The sequence below is a fragment of the Copadichromis virginalis genome, linkage group LG19 (genome assembly GCF_057382275.1).
Source record: "Copadichromis virginalis isolate Kocher_CV1m ecotype Utaka linkage group LG19, C_Virginalis_male_GT1.1, whole genome shotgun sequence".
NCBI classification, from domain to species: Eukaryota; Metazoa; Chordata; class Actinopteri; order Cichliformes; family Cichlidae; genus Copadichromis; species Copadichromis virginalis.
In genome coordinates this window covers 25,008,343-25,032,809 of record NC_140636.1, presented here as the reverse complement: position 1 = coordinate 25,032,809, position 24,467 = coordinate 25,008,343, and the positions used below count along the sequence as shown (strand labels likewise).

Below are 24,467 nucleotides of genomic sequence, written 5' to 3'. Positions count from 1 at the left end.
TCTATAATTTGACACACTGTGGCGGCCCGTCTCCCGCACATCCGCCTTTTGCAGCCTCCTCTGCTCTGTGCCGGTTGTTATTCAGGGAGCACTGTCAGGTGCAAGAGAAGGAGGAACGCGCGAGTGCACACATCAATTTTCTTACACACAGACACGCACACACACACTTTTTCTTTTTTTTCTTTAACAGAAATTAAACGTAAATTAATCTTACTCTCAAAGTAGATAGGTCGATTTCGTCCAGGCTCCGTGCTGGAGAGTCACTCGCCATGATGGAGGACACAAAAAAGCGACTGTCTGTTGTCCGATATCCAGAAACGGTCTTAGCTGTCACGACTGTGTGGTCTCCTCTGCTGCTAGGTCTCTACTATTCCCCCTCTCTCTTGCACAGTGATGTGTCAATGGATGAGAAAATAATATCAGTCCCTTTCTCGTCAGCAGCTGGACGCTCCTCGGGCCTGGAGCGCACAGCTAGAGCGCAAACGCGTGGATGATAGAAAGCGATAGCACCGTGTACATCAACACTTGGAAGTCCATGTCTGAGGGATGTAGACCATACAGAGTAAGGTGAAGCAATACGGAGACTGATTTGTTTCTGGTACAGAAGCTGCTGTGACAGCCAGCCAGTAAATATAGAGAAGGAGGGAGGTGGGAGCCGCTTTCCCTCAGCAAACCACGCCTGTTACCGGGCGGGGTTTACTGAGGCAGCGAGGACTTCCAAACTTTTTTCTTCCTCATGTTTAATAGCAATGTCCTTGTACAAAAGAAAAGAAAAGAAAGGAAAAGAAAAGAAACTGAGTGAAGATATACTTTCTGATTTTTGCTTATATTTCCCTGTGTACTTTTGATTAAATAGAACAACTATGTATATTTTATTTATTTATTTATTTTTTTCAAAAAATCGGTATATTTTAATCACAAGGTATAAGAAGACTAAATGTAACCCGGCACAACACACACACAAACACAGATAATTATTGAATCCATCAAATGTAAACACACACACAGCAAGTGAACTGCTGTCTGTTTATCAGGTTTCCTGTTACCTTGCAACAGCTTTCCCGAAATGCCTGAAGCGTTTTCATAAATCTGTGGAAACATGATAAACAACGAATAACATTCTCATTCCACCAAAGACAATACGAAACCTCTCTGGTCTCTGTATCCAACTCTAGGTTCCCCTGAATTTGCCTGAGGGCAAGCAAGAGACAAGAAAAACACAGTAAATGATTTATTTATTAATCAATTATTTAAAAAACAACGACAACAACAACGATGCTACTACTACTACTGATAATAATAATAATAATTCTTATTATTATTATTATTATTATTATTATTATTATTATTATTATTATTTTATTTGTATAGTACTTTTCTACAAAGTGCTTCACAGTGTCAATAGAAGCCACAGATTAAAGTTAAGTATGCCTGTTCAAACATACAGACACATTAATGGACACTAAATCAACAGTACGGTCAGACATTCATTCCAACCTACACACTTCCATACACGCAAATAGTTGTAAAGTATAGCCCAAAGCAAAGAGGGAAATTAAGGGAAAGCTTATAAAAATGTGTATTCAGCAGTTGCTTTAAACAAATATCAGAATAGGTCACCTGATAGAGGCTAAGCGAGGCTGTCCCAAAGTGGACTCTGCTGATTCTGTCAAACAAGAACCTTGGATTTTGTTTATCATTATTAACCAAACCAGCAACATAAGATGTGCCAAGATATTTTATGAGTTAGTTTAGTGTGGAGGAAGTAAAAAAGTTTCCAAGTATTTACGTTACAGAACATCGTAAAAATAGCATTGACTTCCATCCAAGTTCAGTCAGTGTAGAGTTTAATATTATTAGCACTAGGCGAGGCAAGCAAAGCCATGCCAGTAGAAAACAGATGGAAACATCAAGACATCAAAACACAAAATTCCACACTGACATACCTGTGAAAGGAACTTCCTTTTCAGGGGTTTTGATCATGCCCTTAACTGAAGAGATTTCTAAGGAAGAAAGTTTATTTGGGTTTGACATGTTTTTGTTTTTTTTCCATAAAGTGCCAAACAAAAATAAGAACAAGGAAGGAGGGCTGTTTTCAGGAAGAAAAAATGGAAAATTAATTATTTCCCAGCTGTGTGTTTTTGGCTTTACACAATTAATTTCAAACAGATTTTATTTTAGAGAATTTAGACACTCAAGCAGATCAGAGGTTTTTTGTTTTGGCTTTTCTTGTCACATTTTGGAGTACTGCCACTGAAACCATGCATGACTTCACAACAACCTGTGTCACGTGCTTAAGAGAATTCTTAATGACACATAAACTAAATTCCCGATCAGGTAGCTTTATATCCTTATGTTTCTAAACCAGCAAGCAACTAGGCCATCTCACATGCCATAACATGCAGCCAACGACATTCTACTGAATAAGGCCTCCTGAGTTTTATGGAGTGTCATTTTCCAGAGAAGGGAGGAGCGTTATGTAATCAACTGCCTTCAAATGGAAGGACAAAAAAAAAAAAACTAAGCCTTTAGCATTTATGCTCTTTATGTTTTGCTGTTTCTTTTATGCTCCTTATGTGCTTCCTATGAAATCCCCTCGTTTGGGTTTGTTAGTACTTCTTTTGCTATAGCAGAGCTGATTGCACACATGTACAAGTGGCCAACGCCCCGGTGATTTTTCACAATAAAAAACCCCCATTCGTTTAGCATATTATTCTCCACTTTCCACTATATATGTTTGCAATTTGTAATTCTCCATATAAATTTTAATGTTTGGTTCATAAACACAGTGGGTCTTTTATACAACAGTATAGTCTTTCCTACCAGATTCCCAAATAATATAAGATGTCCTTCAGCCTAGCTTTTGCACCCAACTTTTATTCACAAAGTTAATTAAACATATTGATTATTGCAAATGCTGCTGATTTCACTGCTTCATGAGAAAAGAAATACAAGTTTGCTGTTTTCTGGGAGTTAACAGGTTCAACAGTTCTTATTTCTTATGCAAGAACCTACCTGTTTGTTCATAGTTGGAGCGAAAAGCCGTTGTTTTACTCATATTGATGTGTACTAGAGATGGGAATGTAGTCACACGGGAATTATAAAAACGTATTATGCAGGAGCCTGTTATTAAAGCTGGTCTGTCAAGCCATATATCTTAGAAATGATCAAGTTTCACAGCTGTGTCTACTTTCATGTGAAAAGGAAACAAAAAGTCCAAAGATATGCGTATTTGTTAGTCATTTTAATTACATAGTTTCAAATGAACAAATAGATATCGGAAATCTTTAACTGTACAAAAAGGTTATTGTGCATAAACTGAATGAAGGCAAGAGGTCCAGAGAGTTTACAGAAACAACAGCTTCAAGGTGGGTATGAAAAAGAAAAAAGTCCAAAATCATCAGTGTGAACGTGACATACATTTAAAAATAAATCTTAAAGAATGCTCGATTCTTTAAAATCCATAAATAATAAACAGGGCAGACGATAATGTCAAATTCAAAACAGTTAAAAAAGTAAAAGTGTTTTAAGCACTTTATTTTACATCTGCCAATTTTGTGGTCCCAGTCATTTTCTCTTACATAAATGGCAATGATTCACACATTGGGTAGACAAAGGGTTCTGCCTTTTCATGACAAAACTGGAGCTCTATGCCAGGTCAAAGTAATTATGTGCTTGATTTGTAAAATACATTGCGACTCCAATGTGTCATAATTACCGGCTGTGCGATTCGTTTCTAAAGAAGTGTTTTTTTATCTTCACATTTAGGGGATGGTGATGCTCAAACAAGACAATGTGGAAAATATTAAAAATTAAAACAAACTGGGTAACACGAGTCCATACTTTCACATTTACAAAATATATAAACTGCTCGTGGATCACCTATCGCAAGTATCTCGATAAAAGGTAATTTTACTCTGAACTGTTACATTACAATAAAAACAAAACAAAAAAATAAAGACTTTGAAATGCTGTTTTCAATCTGGAACTACATAGAAGCTGGAACGAAGCAATTTCAAAGCCTGACTTCATACGAAAGCTTTACATCCAGCTTCATCTGCATGCTTAATGACAAACATAATTGCTGTAGTTTTGCTGGGTTTCTTTTGTTACAATGTTCAAAATCCATTTTCACTCACCAAGAGGACCTTAAAGATCCTGGAGATCTTATTTTCTAATTTTGCAACTGATTTTTAGGAAGCTAGCACCATCTGCTGAACAAAGAAGAAATTTCTCTTCTCAATGGGTACGCCGATTGTCTTAAAAAGCCACTGAATCATTTTAACAGGTCACAAAACATCTTCAACAACAAATAAAATGTCAGTGATGAAGTTTTGTTTTTTTTCTCAGAGGTGCGATTGGTACAAGCATCACGGCAATCAGATTTCAGCATAGTTAGTAAACTGTGCACTGCTCTCGAAACGGTAACATTGTCTCTGTGCAGTTGGCAACAAAGTAAAGAGCAAGCATAACTTCAATTTCTTACACAAACAAAATCTTCAAAACACCTCTGAGATTACATGCTTGTAAATTTAAATAATTTATCAAAAGCAGCACATACTTAACAGACAACTCTTCCGTGAGCTCATAAACAGCATACATGGCACTAATGCATGTTACGGGCATACATAACGAACTCAGTTAATCACATTTTACCATCTAATGTTTAGATTTTGTGATTTCTAAACAGAGCTGAATATCTGTTAGTGTCATAAATTGGTTATAGACTTGATCATCATGGTCCCATACAAGCTTCTGCCATCTTATGAGCCTTTTGCACAGTTCAAAGGTCTAAGCATCTAGAATTCAAGATAAAGTGATTCCCAAAACCCAGTCTTCATGTTGTCTTTCCACATATTGAATGCAGTCACACTGCTATCATAGGTGCCCATCTTCTTCACATAATACATCCAAACACTAACATGCTATAACTACTGTCTAGTGTTTTCCAGTAGCAATAGATCTCAGAGATTTGTCATTGCTCAGCAATCGTATCAAGCAAAAAGAGAAAGTTTTAATCTGACTTTCATCTCAGAAATCTATTATTCAGAAGTGATCTCTTGCAACTCCAGTACTGAACATTTATCATCATTAAACTGTAAAAAACCACCCAGAGGCTTCCCACAAGAGGCCTTCTCAAGGAACAGTCCATTTCATTTTGTGAGTAATGGGCTGAAACCCTTCATGTCCAGATCTCAGTTGGAACCATGGCTTCCTTTGTCCCAACAGAGGGCATGAGATTTTGCTCAGACAGGAAGTCCAGAGGAAATTGCACTAGGAAGCCACGGATTTTGCGCAGCTCCTCCTGAGCTCGGGCAAGATCAGTCTGGGCCAAACCTGGCTTGGACTGGTACTGCTCCAACTCCGACATATTTCTAACAAGGGATGAAGGAAGGCAGCGAAACACCTGCAACCAAACATATGCCTCATTAACTTAAGTCCAGGTTTGTGGCAGTCTATCTGAGTGGACCGTGAGATTTTAGTTAACTGTTCTGTCCACGAGTTTCTCTGAGAGTGAAAGACAAACTCGTGGGCAGTTACAAAATGGGCCAAGGTAGTGCTGTGTTCAGATAAAACTTTAGCTAAAATATGGTCTGTGCTGAGTTTAAAACATGGTTTATCTCTGAATTATCTCTTTCTTAAAGGCACAAACTCAAAATGATTACCTGCCATTCACTAAACTGAATGTTTTCTTTCCACATGTGAAATGTTAATGTTCACTCTACCTTCTCGTAAATGGTGGCGTTGCGGCCAGCTGTTGTCATCCACACCTCCTTGTAGAAACGGTCACTGATGGGGTCAGAAAGGTCAATGCTGGTGTCAGAGTGTCCTCCAAGAATAGTTCTGTTCAGAAGGGAAAGACAGATAGAGAAAATGTTTTAGTGATTACAGAAATCACTGCTTATTATTGCAACTATCTAACTAGGCAGTCACAGGGCAGCAACACTTTGTATTTAGGCATGTAAGCCTGCTGAAGCTCAAAATGAACATCAGAAAGGGAAGAAAGGTCATTTATGTGACTTTAAAAGTGGGATGGTTGTTGGCACCAGCCAGGCTGTTCTGAGTATGTCAGATGTTGCTAATCTACTGGGATTATTCCATAAAACCGCATCTAGGGCTTACAGAGAATGGTCCACAAAAGGGAAGATATACAGCTGACTGGCAGTTCTCTGAGGCTGTACATGCCAGAGGTCAGAGGAGTAAGGCAAGACTATTTCAAGCTGATAGCAAGGCAACCATCTCTCAGGCAACTCAAATAACCACTAGTGATAACCAAGGTATCTAGAAGAGCATCTCTGAACACACACAACACATCAAACCTTGAAACAGATGGGCTACAGCAGCAGAAGACCACACCAGGTGCCTGTCCTGTCAGCTAGGAACAAGAAACTGAGGCTACAGTTCACACAGGCTCACCAAAATTGATTCATCTTGCCTTCTATCAACAACTCAAACAACTACTGGTAGTGTAGTTATCTGTGTGATATTTTCTTGCCCCTCTTTGTGCCCCGTAGTATAAACTGGGCAGTGTTTCACTGAGCCTGACGGCTTCCATGAAGACCGTTCCCCATGTCACAAAGCTGCAATCATCTAATACTGTCTTAATTATATTCAAATGGCTTCCACGGTTACCAGATCTCAATCCTATGGGATTGGAATAGGATTAAAAAACAATTCTGGAAAAACTGTGTGATGTGATCATATTAATAGACCAAAATCCATGATTAATACACCCAGCACCTTGTTAAATCTATGTCAGCTCTAAAGCGAAATTGAGTCCATCCCAGTACTAGCAATGTGTTCCTAACAAGGCAGCTGGTGAGTGTATTTCTTTTGCATTCTTTCTTTCTTTATTGTTTCAAAGCCACATGTACATTAGCTGTTATTTACATGTAGGCATGTAGTGGGATTTTCGGCATGATAAACAAAAATTTCAATATATAAAATGTCAAGCACTTAAAAAATAACAACATATCACAAAATAGCAATGTGCTTTTAACGTTGTCATCTCATACACACATAGAAACAGACAAGCACCTGAAGCATTCGAGGCGCAGTTGAAGAGCGTAATGCCCAGCTTCATACTCCTCTCCATCCATTACTGAGGGAACCTTTTCGGAGTCTTCAACGATCACTGCCACCTCGCTGTCACGTTTACCCAGCATACTTCTGTCATTGATGTTCGCAGAGCCTGCAACAGACACACAGAGCTGGTTAAATGTAGTCTATGACTTGAGCTAACTTCTGCTGTTGGTATGTAACCCTGTTTTTTTATTATTTTGACAGATTCAAAGTGGCGGTATCCTGCTAGGGACTGATTTACATATACTGTCATAAACAATAACTTTTCACCTTATTTACATTGATTTGTATTTACAAGAGAACAGATTTAATGAGAGAAAAGAAGAGGAATATTAATAAGAAGACATGGAGTGCTTTTCCTTTTGTCGAAAGGGTGAGCTGCACTTTATACACCAGCAGGTGGCACAACAGAGCAACGTACCACTCCACACACATTGACACAACAGCATTATTATGCAAATGTTTTAGCCATTCACATGGTGATAAAACGAGGAAATAGAACCAGATTTTTAGCATTATCACATTTTGATGGTGTCGAGCCAGAGAAGCCAGTTTCTTCCAATAGTAGCTGGTGAAAACAGCATAAGAAGAGAAAGTGGCAGAAGGTGAGATGAGAGAAAGACTAACCAATGATGACTGTATTGTCGTCAGCGATGAGCATCTTGCTGTGGACGTAGATGAGCTCTGTGACGAGGCGTCCTGCTAGCTCAGCATGAGTCCGAAGTCCAGCAAAGGAGATGTAGTTCATCCACTGATCGCCCACTGGGAAATAGAAGAGATCAAAACTAGAATTTAGATAACATTATGGCGGCGGGTGAATCTGAAAGAATATCAGAAGTTTTTTGGGTCTCAGAATACTTAATTTTATAGCTTATCTCTCAACTTACTCTCCTTTTTCAACTGGGAGATGATAGAGTACTCTCCTCTGATCATGGTTCTGAGGGGACAAGAGATTAAATCTCACCACAGCGCATGTAAACGTCACATGAGAAAATCCTAGTTTTGTGATGTGCTTTCTCATTTCCCTTCCCCCTTCCTCTTTCAATACGTTCAATACAAAGTTCAATACAACATTCAATTCTTCTGAAAAAGTCATGTGATCTACCTGTAGTTAAAGTGCATGACAGCCTGGATGGCATTCCCTCCACCAGTGGTGATGTCTCCCTCAAACCCAGGCAGCAGTGGGGTGACCACATACACACGGTATTTCTTACGCTCTCTGTACACAAACATACATGATTTTTAGACTTAGGCCCAGAAGCATATGCATTACATTTTACATCTTCATTACAGTAAATGGACTGGTTCTTATATAGCGCTTTTCTACTCATCTGAGCACTCAAAGCACTTTACACAACTTGTGCATTCACCCATTCACACAAGCACATTTTTCTAAGTCCTTTATAGCTAACATTCACACACATTCATACTCCGATGGATGCATCACCACCAACCTTCCGATCAGTAGATGACCTGCTCTACCACCTGAGCTACAGCCACCCTAGTACAATCAAAACCACTTCTTAAGCAAACAAGCTGCTTCAATAAAGGGGAGTACTTGTCTGCCCTGATGATCCTTTCAATGATGGCGTCTCCAATCTTGTTGTAGACCGTCCTGTTGTCAGCACAACTAATGAAAAACTGATTCTGAGTGAGACAGAGAAAAGAAAGGGAGGAATGACACAAACCCAAAGTGCAAAAGCAACAACAGTTATGGCTCCCAGGTTTTGATTCCCCCTAAAATAATTATAGTTTTATGTTTCTGACTTTAATTTCACGATGTGAGAAAGCATTTTGGCTGACATATAATAAAAGGAGTCATCTCTGTACTGGGAATATTAACACATTTCAGAAGAGACATGTGTTGTTTTGCATCAAAGTCAAACATCAGTGCTTTGATAATAAAGTTTGAATATCAGCTTCAAAATGCAGTATTTCTCTTTTATTTTTATATCTGACTCTCTCTGTTGTTTTACCTCTATGTAGATGTAGTGCTTGCTCTTGGCGATGACTTGGATGTAGGCATTGTGGATGGACTCCTCGTGGTATTTTATGCCTGCCGACCAGTCTGCAGATGACCGTAACACCTTTTACACACAGACAGAGTACAAATGTGTGTGTTGATTCATTTAATGTTTCACACATACAGTTGTGTTTAGAAGTTTACACACACTAATCATAGCTGTGGATGTCATGGGCTTGTAAAAATTGCAGATTTACAGAAGTTTGGAAGCTCTCTAAGAGCCATTTCTAAACAAAGATTCTTAGAACATCATTTCAAACAATTGCACATGTTATTCTGATGTGTCTCCACTTTGTCATTTGGAAGAACGCCCAATCTGTCACCCTTAGATGAGAGAAAATTTGTTAGGATGTTGAGGAACCACCAAGACTGCCATGAACTGGAGAATGGTGGCAAGTTTTGCATCGCTATATATTGAGAGGCTGCCAACCAAGAAAGAAACTCCTGCTTTAAAATCAAAACCTTCAAGCTTAATTGAAATTTGCAGCTACCCTCATGGACAAGCCAAATGCCTTCTAGAGAAAAGTTTTTTGGTTTTATGGACATGGCAGACAAAGACTGAGCTGTTTGACTACAATGGCAAGAGATCTGTTTGGGGGACTGCACCAATTCTGCCAAAAAGACCACTTAAATATCCAATCAGAATTATGTTAGAAGTTTATTGACAGCTATCAAGTGTCTGGTAGAGGTGCAACTTGCTGAAGTGTCAGTGGGGATATATGCATATGTTTGAGTCTGTTTGTATATAGGGCTGTGCGATATTACCAAAATCTCATATCCCGATATTAAGACATCTATCATCCGATAACGATATAAATCACAAAAATGTAACATTTTCTATAAATTCTGCGAATCTCGGTCAGCTCGACTTGCGTGAAGTGTTTCCAGCTGGGCGTCGCGTACCTGGAGTCGAGTGTTTTAACTGATGCGTGAAACATTTTTAGACAGTTGTAACGGCGCAGTTTTCTTTGTGCGTATTCATTACACGGCATGCTGCGGGGAAAAGTATGTTCTAACGTTTGAGTCTAAGGTTTATTTTTTTAGCACCTGGCGGCTCTTTTTTGCTTCTCATCCGTAAACACTCTGCATCTTTCACGTGATTCAGTTTATTTTGAAAAGTCTCAACAGGATCTTGAGCTTTATTGTGAAAGGTTTATGCGGAACAAGCGGACACGCGGTGGTTTTACGTCGTTGTTGCTAACGACAAGGCATAAAAACAAACGCTTGTCTGTCTGTAGTGTGGTTATATTAAATATAAGAGAAAGTGAGAACTTTAAGAAATTAATATAGCCACTACAGTGAAATAATGAAAAAATATTGCCGTAAACAGTTTATTTTGCGACACCACGAAACAAACGATAGCGTAAAATGAAACGATAGACGTTTTTATATCGTTATATCGAACAGCCCTATTTGTATACTTTTAACCCTGTGGGAATTACAAAAATCCTAAATAAATTCAAACGTGTGCAACCAAATTTTTTAAAGTCATTGAAGATGTATGTTGTACAGTAATTCCACCCGGAAAAGGAACTGTTCAAAGAAATCATTAAAAGCCATGATGATGGACAATGATGTATTTGTAAACTTCTGACTGCAAATGAGAACTACATGCAAGAAAAATAATGGGATTTCCAACTGTGGTTCTCACAATATTCCTGATCAAGTACAGTTTACATATTTTGTCAATGGTTAAAATATATAGTTAAAGTTAACTAATTCAGCATATGAGTAAGTTAAATGTATATTAATAGACACAAATGGAAAGCTTGCACATTATGTTCTTAGAGACGTCCCTTCAGAAAAGTGGCTAACAAAATAAACGACATAAACAAACACAAGTAATGGAGTCATGATGGTTTGTTTGTCCACTTCTTATGTTAGGCAACAATTTCTCTCAGAGGTCGGTTCCTTTTGGGTAAAAACCCTTGAGTATCAACGCAAGACAAGCTTTGTGGTTATATAACTTTCTGGCCCATAGACAGTTGATTTTTTTTATCATTTGTTTGCATTATGTACATGTTTTGGCTTGTTTTTGTTTCAGTTTGTACTTCATATAAATATGACATTCACAATATGCTTTCTTTTATGCCTAAAATGTTGCCTTACCTGAACTTTAGCATTAACACATTCAGGAACTTGGTATCTGAGCTCATTGGTAGTGGAGTGAGATTTAGGCAGCAGGAATGGATAAGACAGGGAGCGATACTTTGGCTTCATGATCTGCAGAAAAGACATGTGGAGAATTTAGGCAGGAGACGGTAAATACAGTCTCTATAGAGGAAGCATTCTTTTTTGAATAAACAGGGGAAAAAAGTTGGTGGCATGGAAAGCCTGAGCACCACGATGAGGATTACATTATATTTTCCATGTCTCCTATTATCCTGCTTTTTATGAAAGTGAGTCATGATTTGAAGTTAACACCATCTTTCCACAACTTATAATAATAATTAAAGTATTTAATTATTAACTAACAAACCACTAAAAAGTGGCTATAAATTCCCAGTTAAAGAAGTTAAATTTTAAGCTTTGCTCCTGCTCTACAACTCTTTGTGTTTTTGGCCAAAGTACACTGCATGCCTTAGTGAAGTTCCAACGCTGAATAAAGTGTCTTGCCACATCCCGGGCAGCTCTACCATGAACCACTGAGGCAATGTCATGCCAGGGCATTCTGGAAGTGGTGTACCTGTCGATGAAGTCTGCAAAAAGAGGAACAGATCCAAAAAGGATTTTTTAGATGAAGAACTTAAAAATGTAAAAGAAAAGAATGGCTGCAAAAATATGGAGAAATATACAGTGATAAAAAATAAATAGTGAGACCAGCTGAAACAGTAAGAAGACATAACGTACAGTGAGGTCAGATATTTTAGTGGAGAGGGTTTGAGTGAAAAAAGTGGAACAAATGTTGCCAATGTGACTCAGATCGACTCTATTTAGTTTTCCAGATGATTATATGTTTCCATCAAACTGCTGGGTGTGTCCATGTGTGTGACCGACCATCAAAAGGTTTCTCCAGCTGGATCCAGTCCTTGTACACAAAGTTGCAGTAGTCCTTTCCATGCCAAAAGCGAGTGTTTCCTTGTAATTCTCCCACACCTGTCTTCAGGCTTCGTACCGAACCGCTCCCTACACATGTGCACATATACAGAACAAATGAATCTACAGCCTTTAAAATATCGACTGCATTTGAAAGTACAACCTTTTACAACGCGCCTCTCATTCACTCACATTCACATTCTCACCCACACAAACACCCCCGCTGTCGTGAGAGGTGGCGTAACAGAGCATCTCACTGCCAAAATAGCAAAGCACGATTTTTTTTCCTCTGCCTTAACATACCTGCGCTATCAACACTGCTGACACTGTCCACATGCTGCAGAGTGTGTTTGTGCCTCAGTGTGCGCAGACTGAAGCGAGCCATCCTGTTGCGACCGATTCCCTTCAGCTTAGGTAAATCCGCTGGATCACTGGGCGGTGTCCCTCGTCCATTGCTCTGAGAGACGCCATCAACAGAGGACAAGCCCTTACTGGATGGAGTGTTGGTGGAGCCAGTCTAGGAACATGAAAACGATCTATAACTGCAGTTTTTTACCTTAAACTATAAGGTTATAATGGACACAGCAGTTTTAATAGGTGCTGTTGATTCATGCTCCATTACATTGCCTAGGGGTGTTGCTAATATTTAATAGAGCCAAATAAGGTTTATAAGAAAAGGTTGAAGTCACAAGCTAGAGAGACATTTGCTTTTATGTGGATATTTGCGATCTGTTTTTTTTTTGTTTGTTTTTTTGTCCAGCCAAAAGTAGAACAATTCAAAAGGTTTCATTTGCTTTCTGGTCTGAATGGCGTTCTCCAAATTGGAAACTGTCATCACGGGTATTAACAACACATAAAGACTTGTTCTCAATGATGTAAATCATGTGAGGAGTCCAAAGTGTCAATGCAGTTGGAAAGGTGATTAAAAAAAATAGATACTTGATATTATGAAACTTCTTGCTGGTAGCAGCTCTGTAGCTGTAATGCTGTATGAGAGTTACAGAGAATAAATATTTTATGGTCAGCAGAGCATAATGCGATTGAGTACTTGTGTATAGGAATTCAGTTCAATAAAATTAAGAGGTTGCCAGCTTGCATTTTTATACTTCATTCCCCACATGCAGCTGTGTGTAAATGGAGTACTTTTCTCAGTCTGCTCTCATCTGAACGTGTCACACTTCCCACATCCGTCAGCCGATGCTCTCTGTCGTCCCAGCGCCCGTACGCCAGGTCAATACCGCCCACAAAGGCCACTGATTGGTCAATAACTACGATCTTCTCATGATGTGCCCACAGATAGACAGAGGAGGAGACGTGATCCGGATGGCGCATCACCTGGAGCATAAACACACAGCACATATGCAGTACACTTGTATACATTGTAATATGAACAAAAATCTATTATTTTATTTATTCTCACGGTTAATCTGGTCCTGGATATGACATTGAATAATTTGGGAAATGTGGCACTGCATTGTTTATCAAACCTTAATATCATGTCACTTACCTTAATGTTCGGGTTCAGGCGCAAAAGGGTTCTTTTGCTGTAGCCTGAGTTGATGCCCAGAGCGAGCTCCACCTCTTTATACAACATTACAAAAATTCGGACTCCCTGTTGCTGTTTCAAAGGGCAAATAAATTCGGTTATTCTCCAAAAGTCTGTATCTAATTCAGCTATAAAAGCAATGGGAACAGATAAGGATGTGGAATATGTGCACTTAAAGTCACAAATTCCGGTATCACTAATTTCTTTGGCTACGATAAAAAGGCCTTTGATTTATACCATCTACAGATATAGACAGGATGTACTCTTATGTTCAGTTCATTATGAGAAGTTTAGTAAACATAAACCTTGTGAATACTGGGAGAAGAGCTTTATCCAACTAAAAACAGCAACTTTTCACTACAAATGGTTACATTAAAAAAAATAATTAAAAGGAAAGTACAGGGAAACATTTACACTGAGTGCTCAGTACTTGGTCTGATGTGTATTTCTTAATGAATAATGCTGGCAGTCTAATGTGTACATACTGCTTTGCGCTTGAGGATGCAGTCAAGCCTCCACCTGTTTCCTTCTACAACAGGTCTTTTAAGGAAGATCTCTGGACTCAGCCTGACAAAACAAGAGCGACAGAGAGGAATAAAATTCAACACTAAAGAAGGACAATAAGACAATAAGACGGGCGAACAGATGAATAAATGATGCATTCTCACTCATTAAGACAGATTAAAAGTAATGTTTGCCTTCACCAGTCAGAGCTCGCGGCACATTTCCTCATAGAGTGTGACAGACATGACATAATGATATAGTCTCATGAGTCATTCACATTGGCATCCTGAGCTTACATGTCTACAATACCATTGGCTCATATTGCACAGGGTGACACCTCATTGGTTAAGACCATAAGCCTAGTGATTACTGCTTTAGAACACAGGGATTTCAGCCACGTCCAGACAGTGGTGCATTTGGCTCTGTGGGATCATAAACTATTATATTTTAAATTACAATGTCAAGAATATTACACCTCTGTTAGCAGAGACAAATAAGTTGGAAAACTTATTTGATTTGGAAAAATGTAACGGGTCATGGGCAATTTTCTTTACCATGCAAACTAACCAAGCTAGTTGTATCTGAGATAAGATTTCCATCTTTGTAGCATACGTTTCCAGGATACTGTAACCCCCCCGGGATATAATGCAATGTAGGATGTCATACTGACTAAGGTATCACAAGAGAAAGAAAGAAACATTTCAGTTTTATTTTCATATATTAATTTCCATATATTTTCATCTAATTATTTATCTATCTTTTTATAGAGTGCTGGGACAGACTGGCAATCTGTCCTGGATGTTCCATGTACCAGGGTGCCTCTCACGCCATGACATGGTTTATCTACACATATATTTCATAGCCGATAATAAAAACATAATACTTAATAATTTCTCAGGTGATGATAGACAAGACAGGGATAAAAGGGGTGGGGCAGAAGGATAAACTGATATGGAGATTGTATCTTTGTGTCACTGTATTTCTTTGCCTGAAGCAAGGAGATAATAATTAAAGTTAACAACATGTCATGGCTCTATAGTACAGAGTTGTTGGTTATAATGTAATGTTTAACTGCATTTATTACTCTCACAGGTACCAAAATATCAATCTGTTGTTTCGTTCCTTGGAAGCAGCTCAAAAAAGCCATTACTATTAATCTGTATATTATCTTTATCTAGTTCAGAGCCATCAATTGCTATGGAAACATCACCGAGAACGGAGTTTCTTCATGTTCAGGAGACGTGGATATGCACTTTAAAATATATAGGTACTATTATTTTAGAGATGTATTAACTGTGTTTCCAAGCAGCTAGGCAGCTGCTGAGGGCCTCAGTGAGGGCAAAACAAAGGATGTTGAGTAGTTGGTGTCAATATGGTGCAAAATTTTCCACTGGGCCTGACCTTTAAAGTTCGCAAAACAAGAAGACTTCAGCATATAGTGGGAGTGGAAAATCTATGACATTACCCTGGTACTGATGCAAAAAAAATATGTTCTTTCCTCCAAAAATGTACCAGTTCTTAACCAAAATAACAACTTCAAAAAACAATTCTCTAGCATGTTAGTAGGCTAATACAGAGAATGAAACATGAAGCTGTGGATTGACCTGTTTCTTGTGGCTTTTGTTATAACAATGTCTTTTAAGCAAGGTGGATGCCACAAACTATGCTAATCCAAGGTTTACTGCAGAGGGTCAAATCAGAATGTGTCAACGGCTTAATTACTAAGCAACAAACAAACCAATCAAATCAGGTCAATTAGGATTTTTCAGTAAAGGAACACGAAACACCAAGAAACAGCTTTTTCCCTTCAGCTATGGCCTCCATCAACCTCATCCAGCCTCACCACATACTAAAAAACTTGTACTGATAACAACTTTCAAGGCTCTCATTCCACCCTATATAATATTATATATTATTATATTTATATTATCGTCTATTTGATAGTTTTTAGCATTTGTGTTGGGTTTTGGTTTTTTTCTTATCGAGATACTAGAGAAGAAATTATTTCTTTTCTGCAAGAATTTAAAATAGTTTCGCTGTCCTTACTTTTCCTCCATAGTTTGCATACATCACACATTTTAACTGCTTGCATAAAAAAATCACTGCATGCAGTGCATCATGTGCATTCTTTAGAAGTACTGTTTACTCAGCTGTTTACTAACTTCATTTAAACAGTTTCCACAGTACTTCTCATAAAGTGCACCCATAATGAATACCTTTTTCTCCCTCACTGAATATCATTGATTGCTTTTCTGCATATTCATGGTTTTGTTGTTTCTCCTTCTAGCCATAAACCTCGTCTCTCTCGCATGAACAGGCTCTTACTTGAATCAGAAATCTAGAGCCCCTTAAGCCAGTTTACATCTTTGTATTTCATTACCTAACAATACCCGAGTTAAGCTCAGATTACTCACGGAGGGCTAGACTGAGATAAATATGGTTTGCAATAAACGGCGTCAGTAAAGGCAGTTTATAGCACTGGCACATTTTTCTCTGTTATTTTATGTCTGCAGGATTATTATTCTATCAGGTTTGGATGTTACGGTTGTAAAGTGTATGCAAACGGGGCACATGTATAAGACCTTTATTGTTAACTTGTTTACTCTGGGCTTTCACACTTCAGTGCTGACAGCAAACACTACTTAACCACATCATTTGGCATCCTGTATGTTTACACAAAGGACACTAGAACTCACCACCAGTCAGTGATGAAGATTTCCTCTTTAGCCTCCTCCAAAGCATCGGCCACATCCTCCATGTAGGTCTTTCCATTCACATACCTGCAAAGATATATTGCAGTCACACTTGGGAGAACATTTTGTCACTTGAGCTTGGGATGATACAAACATACATATGAAAAAATAAAATAGTTCACGTTGTGTGGTATTTAAAAAAAACAAACAAACACACACACAAGCTGAATGATGGCGCCTTTCAGTTCATTGGCCCGACTGTCATTGCACTTTAACAGCCTTACAAACTTAAGTCTACACCCATAGACATGTCACCATGACGTAACCGTCTTTAAACATTCTCAGCTTTCACCTCCCAACACGTCTTATCCTTCCGACTCCATGCTGAGTACATAGACAATGTAACGACTTTATTACACTGATGATTCAGTCTCGCAGAAAGTGCCAGCTGAGGGGGAGAGAATGCAGATAAAGAACAGCACAGCCAGAAGAGAGAGAGTCCAATACATTTCCATAGTTACCAGTGAAACACTAACAAATAGAATATGTCCTGAAGATTTGCCCAATTTGAGTTTTTCTTTTTGATTTACTGCATCTTTCCCCAGAATGTGTAGGTTTCTTGTAATAAGAAGCCATAAATCATTTTTCTAAATAACACATTTGGTTACAGTTGTATTTTTCCAAATCCAATAAGTATAATAGATACAACACATCTTAAATGTATAACATTGCATTTGTCCGTTCCACAGAAACAAATGTTTCAGTCTGAAACTGATGCAAACATTGTTGGAATTAAGCATTTCTAATCCCACACAAACTTCCCGACAAAACAAGCGCAGCCAGCTGTGTTCTCTCCCAGTGTAGTTACCATTTGGCAGGGATGTTTTCCTGTTCTTGTGCAAAAGATCCAAAGCGGTGATCTCGGAGGAAAGCCTTCCCATGATTCCTCACGAAGCTTTCAATGCTCTGACCCCACCAGCGTGCGTGTCTGTAACTGCTGCACTTAAACACGAGGGTCCTGCCGGTGGGATATTTATAGATACAAACATAACCAGAGGAAAACAAGATTATACATATAGTCTAAAGCCTACGTGAGAGCGAGGTAGTCGTATCGTTTCATATGTATATATATGCACATTAGCTGATCAAGGCAGAGGTATCTGTTGTCTTTCTGAGATATATGAGACCTAGTCAGTAATTCCTAAAATAAAAGCAGCACTGATTAAGAGTCTTGGATTTGTGGTTTTTGGGCCCACCCATGATTGTTTTGGTTAATATTTTTCTTTTTGCTAAGATCTGATGAAGAGTTCATCTTCTGGTCCAGGTATTATTCATCACACTGATTTTATCTTGAGAACGTCTCAGAGGGGATTCACTGTTTAACTTGTATCTAGATAGTTAAGCACTAGTATATGATCACTCTCTGGGTAATCTGCTGCAAAGATCAACTGTTCAACCATGACAAACACAAATACACACACACACACACACCTGGAGAGGCTATCAATCCGGACTCCGTGTTTGGTCTCCGTGTCTTTGGAGTCCATCTTGATGGTGAACTCTTTATCCACCAGCAAGACGAAGGAGATGGCTCCCGTGTCTGGCTTCATGTACAGCAAGAATGAGTCTTTCACCACAAGCCAGCTACAACACACACAAAGTGGTCGTCGCAACATTAATGACTTCTGTGTAGATGTAAAGTTTTGCAGCTTTCTGCTGACTGCTGTGGACCATTTCTTATGTTTCTCGTTTGGAGGAAAGGGTGTAGGAAGAAAATCATCATGAGGATGTAGGTGGACGGGCTGAGCGTTTCAAACGTGTGGGATTATTTTTTGTGTTGTGTTTAAAGAAATAATAACAACATAAACTGATCACATCATAATTTGGATGATGTAAAGTGGAAGAGAAAGACAAAGTCAGATGTGAGTGAATACCACTGCCGTCAGACTGAGACTTTCTTATAAATATAGAAAAAATGAAAAATGTTGCATGACAGCAAAAATGACCGCCTATTAAGATGTCACAATTATTATGTTTGTAAATGTGTAATGCACAGTTGTGTAATAGATGTTCACTATTCTTTGACACCCACACTCTGACAGCTCCCTGCCAGAAATTTGAGAATGAATGTTCAAGAAATCCTCCTTCTTGTGTTTACCATAAGACATTCAGGAGTTGATCAACAGCCTGAGCAACTCCTACATGTCACCATGTTTCTCGCCTTCCAAAATAAACTGCACAGTATATTTAAACTGCTGGCTTAGACAGCTTAATTACAAGAAAAAAACAACTAGTTAACACGGCAGCTAAAGCAGTGGGATTGACTAGAAGATGCACAGAGAGAAATAAATTGGACAGACAGAGATAGCTGGAGAAAAACTGCAACATTCACACACCGTTTGGACCAGCGATAGCAGGCCTGGCTCTGACCACAGCAGTTCATTCCAGGGATACGATGTCCGCCTGAGCGTTTATAAATCATCCCTTCCCTGGAGGAGGGAGAATAACTGGTGAATATTTTCCAAAAACTGTATCATGGGGCTTAAGAAGAGTGTAAAAGAAGATTGCAAGTTTAAAATAAATACACCTAAGGAAAGAACAACTTTGACATGGGATATTTGACCCTGATCCCCAGAGATATAGGCACTAAGAAAATGCTCACAGTCCTTTGGGCCCTAAGTCATGAATGAAACTCATCTGGCTGACGTCAATGAACTCCATCTGTGTAAAGAGGGCAAGCACAAACAAGAGACTTCACATAATGATTCTTGTATAGACAGACACACCACTCATTGTGTAATATATCATCATGGGAACTAGAAAGTGTTAGTCCACATACGTAGAGTTAATATGACTCATCTTAAATTGTGTGTTGTCATCTCTCATAATAACTTTAAATGCATAACAGCAAGTTTTCTGCCTAAAATATGTTTTAAGTGTGAAGGAGTTATTTAAGAAGAGGCACAGCATAAAGACAATTTCCCTTCACTATATAAGAAAAAAGCAAAACAGAACAACTTGAGGCTTTGCCAAATTCCACAATAAAGGTACTGAATTAAAACATGTAGAAAAAGACTAATAATTATTTGCTTTTATTGTACATTATCTATAGTGGCTAATAGAAATGAGGCATAAACACAAGTGGTATAACATTATGTTTAAGTGTGACCCTTTGGAGTGTTTTGTATTTACTCACAGTATGGTGATATTTTCGGTACATGGCCATCCTCAACAGCTTGTTCAAATAGTCTTCTAGCTGTCTCTGTGGGAACACAAACACTATATTTGGACACTGACAAAGCCCATGCATATAAACACCGAGATGTGCAAAACAATGTGAAACAGTAGTTCAGAGGATAGATTTGCTGGCAAGGAGTTAAGTGCCATGGCAACAAGTGAGTGCCAGGAGAGCTCCCTGCAATAAAGTTGAAATATCACAAGAATCAATTTCATGGCCCTGAAAACAAGGCCAAAGAGGACAAAGACAGCGCTCCAACATACCTTCCTGCTGGAGACCTGCTCATCTCGCACTAGCTCCTCTCCTCCTCCCCTTGGCAGGGAGGGCATCTCTCTCACTTCACTCTTCCTCACCGTCTTTCTCCTCACTGTGTGGCTGAAAAACAGAATGTGGGAAATGTAATACTTTAAAGACAGAATATCCTTGGTCCTTAAAGTATAAGATAGAAGAAAGAACAAAGGTCCAGAGCTTTAAAAACACTGTTTAAGTGGCGGATCAGAAATAAAAAATCTGTATATTTCACAGGTGTGTCAGACTTCAGAGAATGCCAAAGGGAGTAAAAGTGTTCACTGAATTTTAAGCCTATTGTTTACTTCAAAAAAGAATCTATGATTATAATAGACTGCACCAAAAACGTGAATGTGAAAAGTTCATAAATTTCAGTTGCACTGAAGGACAGTATGTCAACACTTAGCATTCAAGCTAAAAAAAAAAAAACATCTCCCTGCTGGCAATAAATTTGTTGTTTTTACATCTGTGCTTATGAGAAGAAAAGTGCTGATTATATCATCTACATAAAGTAAATACAATACTCTCTTGATCTATTAAATATACTAGTATGACAATTGTGTCTATGCATTTGGGTAAGTATACTTTTGTCACATCATGGACATATATCTCCCATTTAAGGACAAAAAGCTTAAGGTAAAACAAGCACTTAGGTCCATGTGAGACTGCAAATTTATCTTTTACTGTATAGATTGCGTGCCAACCTGCGTGATGGCAGTGGTATCCTCATGAAGGTTTTGTACGTCCTCAGCTCTCTGTGCAGCTCCATGAAATGCTTCTCCTTCCTCTTAACCACCCAGGTAAATTCCCCATGTTTCAGCTCAATCTTAAAAACTGCTGGCAGAGACTACAGAAACATGCACATGCTTAACACCTGTAATCATGGTAATGTCATCAATAACATTAAAAATGTTCAACATTTAATAAAAAAGAAAAACAATCGATACAATAGAAAATGGAAAAATCTGTGGCATAAGTAAACAGCAAGCGCAACAATCAGGAGCATATAGTTTATAGAGAGGTGTGTGCAGTACCTTGTTGACACTCCTTTGGTGTGACGCATTGAAGCGGTCCTGTGCAGTGGTGAACCTCTCCACCTCCAGGATTCGGGCAGTAATGGGTACAGTGGGGAGGTACACTTTTGCATTGGCTTCTTTAAAGCCCACTGTGGCATACACTGCTGAAAATGGGATACGACAGTCCCCTGGGACAGAGACGAGGCGGGTGTTTAGTGTGATCTTTCTGCTTGTACATGTAGGAGTTGCTCAGGCTGTAGGAGCGAGTAGGATGCATCAGTGAAAACTCAGCCTTTGTTCAAGACCGTTGTAGTTCGCGAGTTTGCAGTGTTAGGGCAAATGTTACCGTATATTTTCTGGTAAAGTTTGCAAGACTTCAAAAGTGCAACCATCCACCCTCATGTGCTGGCACCGTTAGATAGTGGTTTGGAGCCTCCATGTAGTAAGTTGCTTTTTTGACTAATTGAATTATGTTAATACACTGTGATCCCACTTTGAATTAGTTTGACGGTCATTAAATTAGTAGAGGTCTTGAGAACAGGATCGTTACAGACTTTTTTTTTGCATGTGTATATTTAAGCTCATATTCTGACAAGTTAAGACTAATAACATTTAATAGTGAGGTAACTGACTTGACCACTTGCTTTTGAACTCTGCTACTTTGCTAGGTCTTCCTCCTCTTCAGCTCACTTAAGGGTTATCACAGCTTCTTCTGTCATACCAGTCAGCTCCATATCCTCCTTCACTACAACCATGATTGTTCACTTCAGCAGCTCCATATTCAACATCCATCATCCATTATAGCCACTATCCTTCTACTCCACATCTCAACCCTGCCGCTCTGACTTTCTTCCTTCATGTCACTGTTACACCTGTCTCCTTCTCGTTCACACACGTTTTGCTTGACTGACTTTATTTCTCTTCTCTCCAGAGCATACTTCCACCTCTCCAGGCTCTCTTCCACCTGCTTGCTACAGATCACATTATTGTCTGCAAACATCACCTGCCTGACCTGGCTGTCAACCTTTTCACCCCCCCTGCAAAGAATCAGAATCTGAATAATTTATTAAGGAAATTATGAATAATGTAGGAAGAAATGTCTCAGAACTGTCTCCTTGTGTAATCGCACCTCCACCATCTATCACTCATACCGCACATCTGACCTCGGTGTCCCCATACAGATCCTGCATCACCCTCAAATACTTCTCTTCCTCTCCCGACTCCTACAGTATCTGCTATTTGCCACAGTTCTTCTCTTGGCACCCTATCATATATTTTCTGTGGATCCACAAAGACACAGAGCAACTCCTTTGACCCTTCTCTGTACCTCTCCATCAACTCTCCATATAAAATAAATATTGCATATGTAGTGGTCTCTTTGCATGAACCCATAATCCTCTATTCTTAACCTAGCTTCATCAACTTTATCCCTCTGTAGTTGCCACAGCTCAGCACGGCACCCTTGTTTTTGAAAATCTGTATCAGTACACTTCTTCTCTGTTCTTCAGGCATCCTCTCACTCTGTGGTAAACAATCTGGCTAAAAAGTCCAGTGCCCTCTCTCCTATACCTTTCCATACCTCCATACCTCTTCTCACACTCTTCACTCATTAGTGACCTTAATCATCCTAACCTGCTGCACATCCTTTCCAATCTCTTTGACACAGCCAATCGATACAAACATTTGTGCTTCCTTATTTTTCTTAGTACTTCAAATACAAGTAATATCAACCAGCCTCTGCCACCTCTCTCTCTCTCTGTTGTACTGCCAGTATCTGTGTCTACGTTCTTTATCTCCCTGACCCACTTTTTCTTAGCATACTTTTTCCTGTACTTCCTCATTCCACCACCAAGTCTCCTGGTTTTCTGAGGATACAACAAACACCTTCTTTTGAGTTTCCCTCAACACTTTAGCTAGCACTTCATTCGCTTCCTCTACTTGATTTCCAGAGTCATCCTACAGACTACCATTCTATGCTGCCTAGCTACATTCTCATCTAACACCACCTACCCCACATTTGCTGAGTGTCCATCAGACTATCTGAGCCCACAATTAGTAGGTTATGTCAATATTTTCTTCTTGCTTTTGAGATTTCTTTACAAGAAATTATTGTAATACTGTAAATTTTGAGAGCAACAGGTACATAATAAGTAATTACAGTAGGTAAGCACATATATTTCCTCATTTCCATAAACTTACCTATGTTGTTTCCATCATAATCCACATCTTCTCCCTCCCCTATGTCCAGCTCTCGGGTATCCAGGCTTTCCACCAGATCTGCCATCTTAATACCGTCGTGTATGTCTTGAGCCGCTCTGCTGTCAGAATCTACAGAGTTCACCAGGTTGAGGTTACTGGTAGCAGTCTGAGCCTTACTCCTCATGCTTAGCAGTCAGACCCTGGAGCAGGGCACACCTAGAAGAGAGATCAGACGTATGACCATTTCCTGAGAGTATATGTACTCCCACAGAGCAGGACAGTCTTGTGACATTTAATCTTCCAGTGACCTTACTGTGACTTTCCTTTTTATCATGTGAATCAGATAAGAACTGCAAGGAATACAAACCCCAAAACAGACACATATAATGTAAATGTGTATTTCAGCTTGTGCTGAAAATCAACAGAAAGGTAAATAAATGTATTCTTATTTACCAACAGCTAAGCTTTAGAAGAAGCGTAAATCATGTCCAAGCGAACACCAATGTATCTTAGTGTCTTAGCAGCTTTTGAGCACCGCAGGTAGACATTTACTGTTCACTTCTCTCCTGAACTCCTCTAAATAAAATAATGATAATAAATCATTATTTAGACTCACTCTATAAGACCTGTGTCCACTAATTTTCAGTGCAGTTCTTGTGTTATTTGGCATACACCAGCCTCTTCTAAGCCCTTCATACCTAACCCTTTCCAATGAGCTTTCAGTGAACAACTGAGGGGTCAGAGGTTCCTTTTTCTTAAAGACATGATTTTCACATACTCTTAATCTGCTAGAGAATTTTTTTATTGTCTGTCACTTCATTTGTCCTCCACCCGTCCAGTT

At 39.0% G+C, this 24,467-nt stretch overlaps 2 protein-coding genes across 9 annotated transcripts in view; both read right to left on the bottom strand.

Annotated features, from left to right (window-relative positions):
* The window catches only part of LOC146686203 (traf2 and NCK-interacting protein kinase-like), a 55,154-nt gene extending 54,538 nt beyond the window's left edge, over positions 1–616 (bottom strand). For all 8 annotated transcript variants that reach the window (XR_014916963.1, XM_085442587.1, XM_085442588.1 and 5 more), the window contains exon 1: positions 215–616. Coding sequence is in view for 7 of the 8 variants with exons in the window: in XM_085442587.1 (XP_085298713.1) it covers positions 215–271 (57 nt within the window). In the remaining variant the exon portion in view is untranslated. The remainder of the gene's footprint in view (positions 1–214) is intronic.
* Positions 617–3,229: 2,613 nt separating this feature from the next.
* The window catches only part of pld1a (phospholipase D1a), a 31,434-nt gene continuing 10,196 nt past the window's right edge, over positions 3,230–24,467 (bottom strand). The window contains exons 2-26 of the mRNA XM_085441132.1: positions 23,627–23,842; positions 21,446–21,615; positions 21,116–21,258; positions 20,387–20,498; positions 20,082–20,147; positions 19,548–19,606; positions 19,282–19,374; positions 18,377–18,529; positions 17,754–17,903; positions 16,889–16,972; positions 14,174–14,255; positions 13,650–13,760; positions 13,286–13,477; positions 12,446–12,659; positions 12,104–12,232; positions 11,687–11,805; positions 11,216–11,329; positions 9,060–9,170; positions 8,642–8,730; positions 8,189–8,302; positions 7,971–8,020; positions 7,711–7,845; positions 7,039–7,192; positions 5,727–5,844; positions 3,230–5,407 (exon numbers count right to left, since the gene is read on the bottom strand). Coding sequence (XP_085297258.1) covers positions 5,183–5,407; positions 5,727–5,844; positions 7,039–7,192; positions 7,711–7,845; positions 7,971–8,020; positions 8,189–8,302; positions 8,642–8,730; positions 9,060–9,170; positions 11,216–11,329; positions 11,687–11,805; positions 12,104–12,232; positions 12,446–12,659; positions 13,286–13,477; positions 13,650–13,760; positions 14,174–14,255; positions 16,889–16,972; positions 17,754–17,903; positions 18,377–18,529; positions 19,282–19,374; positions 19,548–19,606; positions 20,082–20,147; positions 20,387–20,498; positions 21,116–21,258; positions 21,446–21,615; positions 23,627–23,810 — 3,171 coding nt within the window. The 5' untranslated portion in view covers positions 23,811–23,842 and the 3' untranslated portion in view covers positions 3,230–5,182. The remainder of the gene's footprint in view (positions 5,408–5,726; positions 5,845–7,038; positions 7,193–7,710; positions 7,846–7,970; positions 8,021–8,188; positions 8,303–8,641; positions 8,731–9,059; positions 9,171–11,215; positions 11,330–11,686; positions 11,806–12,103; positions 12,233–12,445; positions 12,660–13,285; positions 13,478–13,649; positions 13,761–14,173; positions 14,256–16,888; positions 16,973–17,753; positions 17,904–18,376; positions 18,530–19,281; positions 19,375–19,547; positions 19,607–20,081; positions 20,148–20,386; positions 20,499–21,115; positions 21,259–21,445; positions 21,616–23,626; positions 23,843–24,467) is intronic.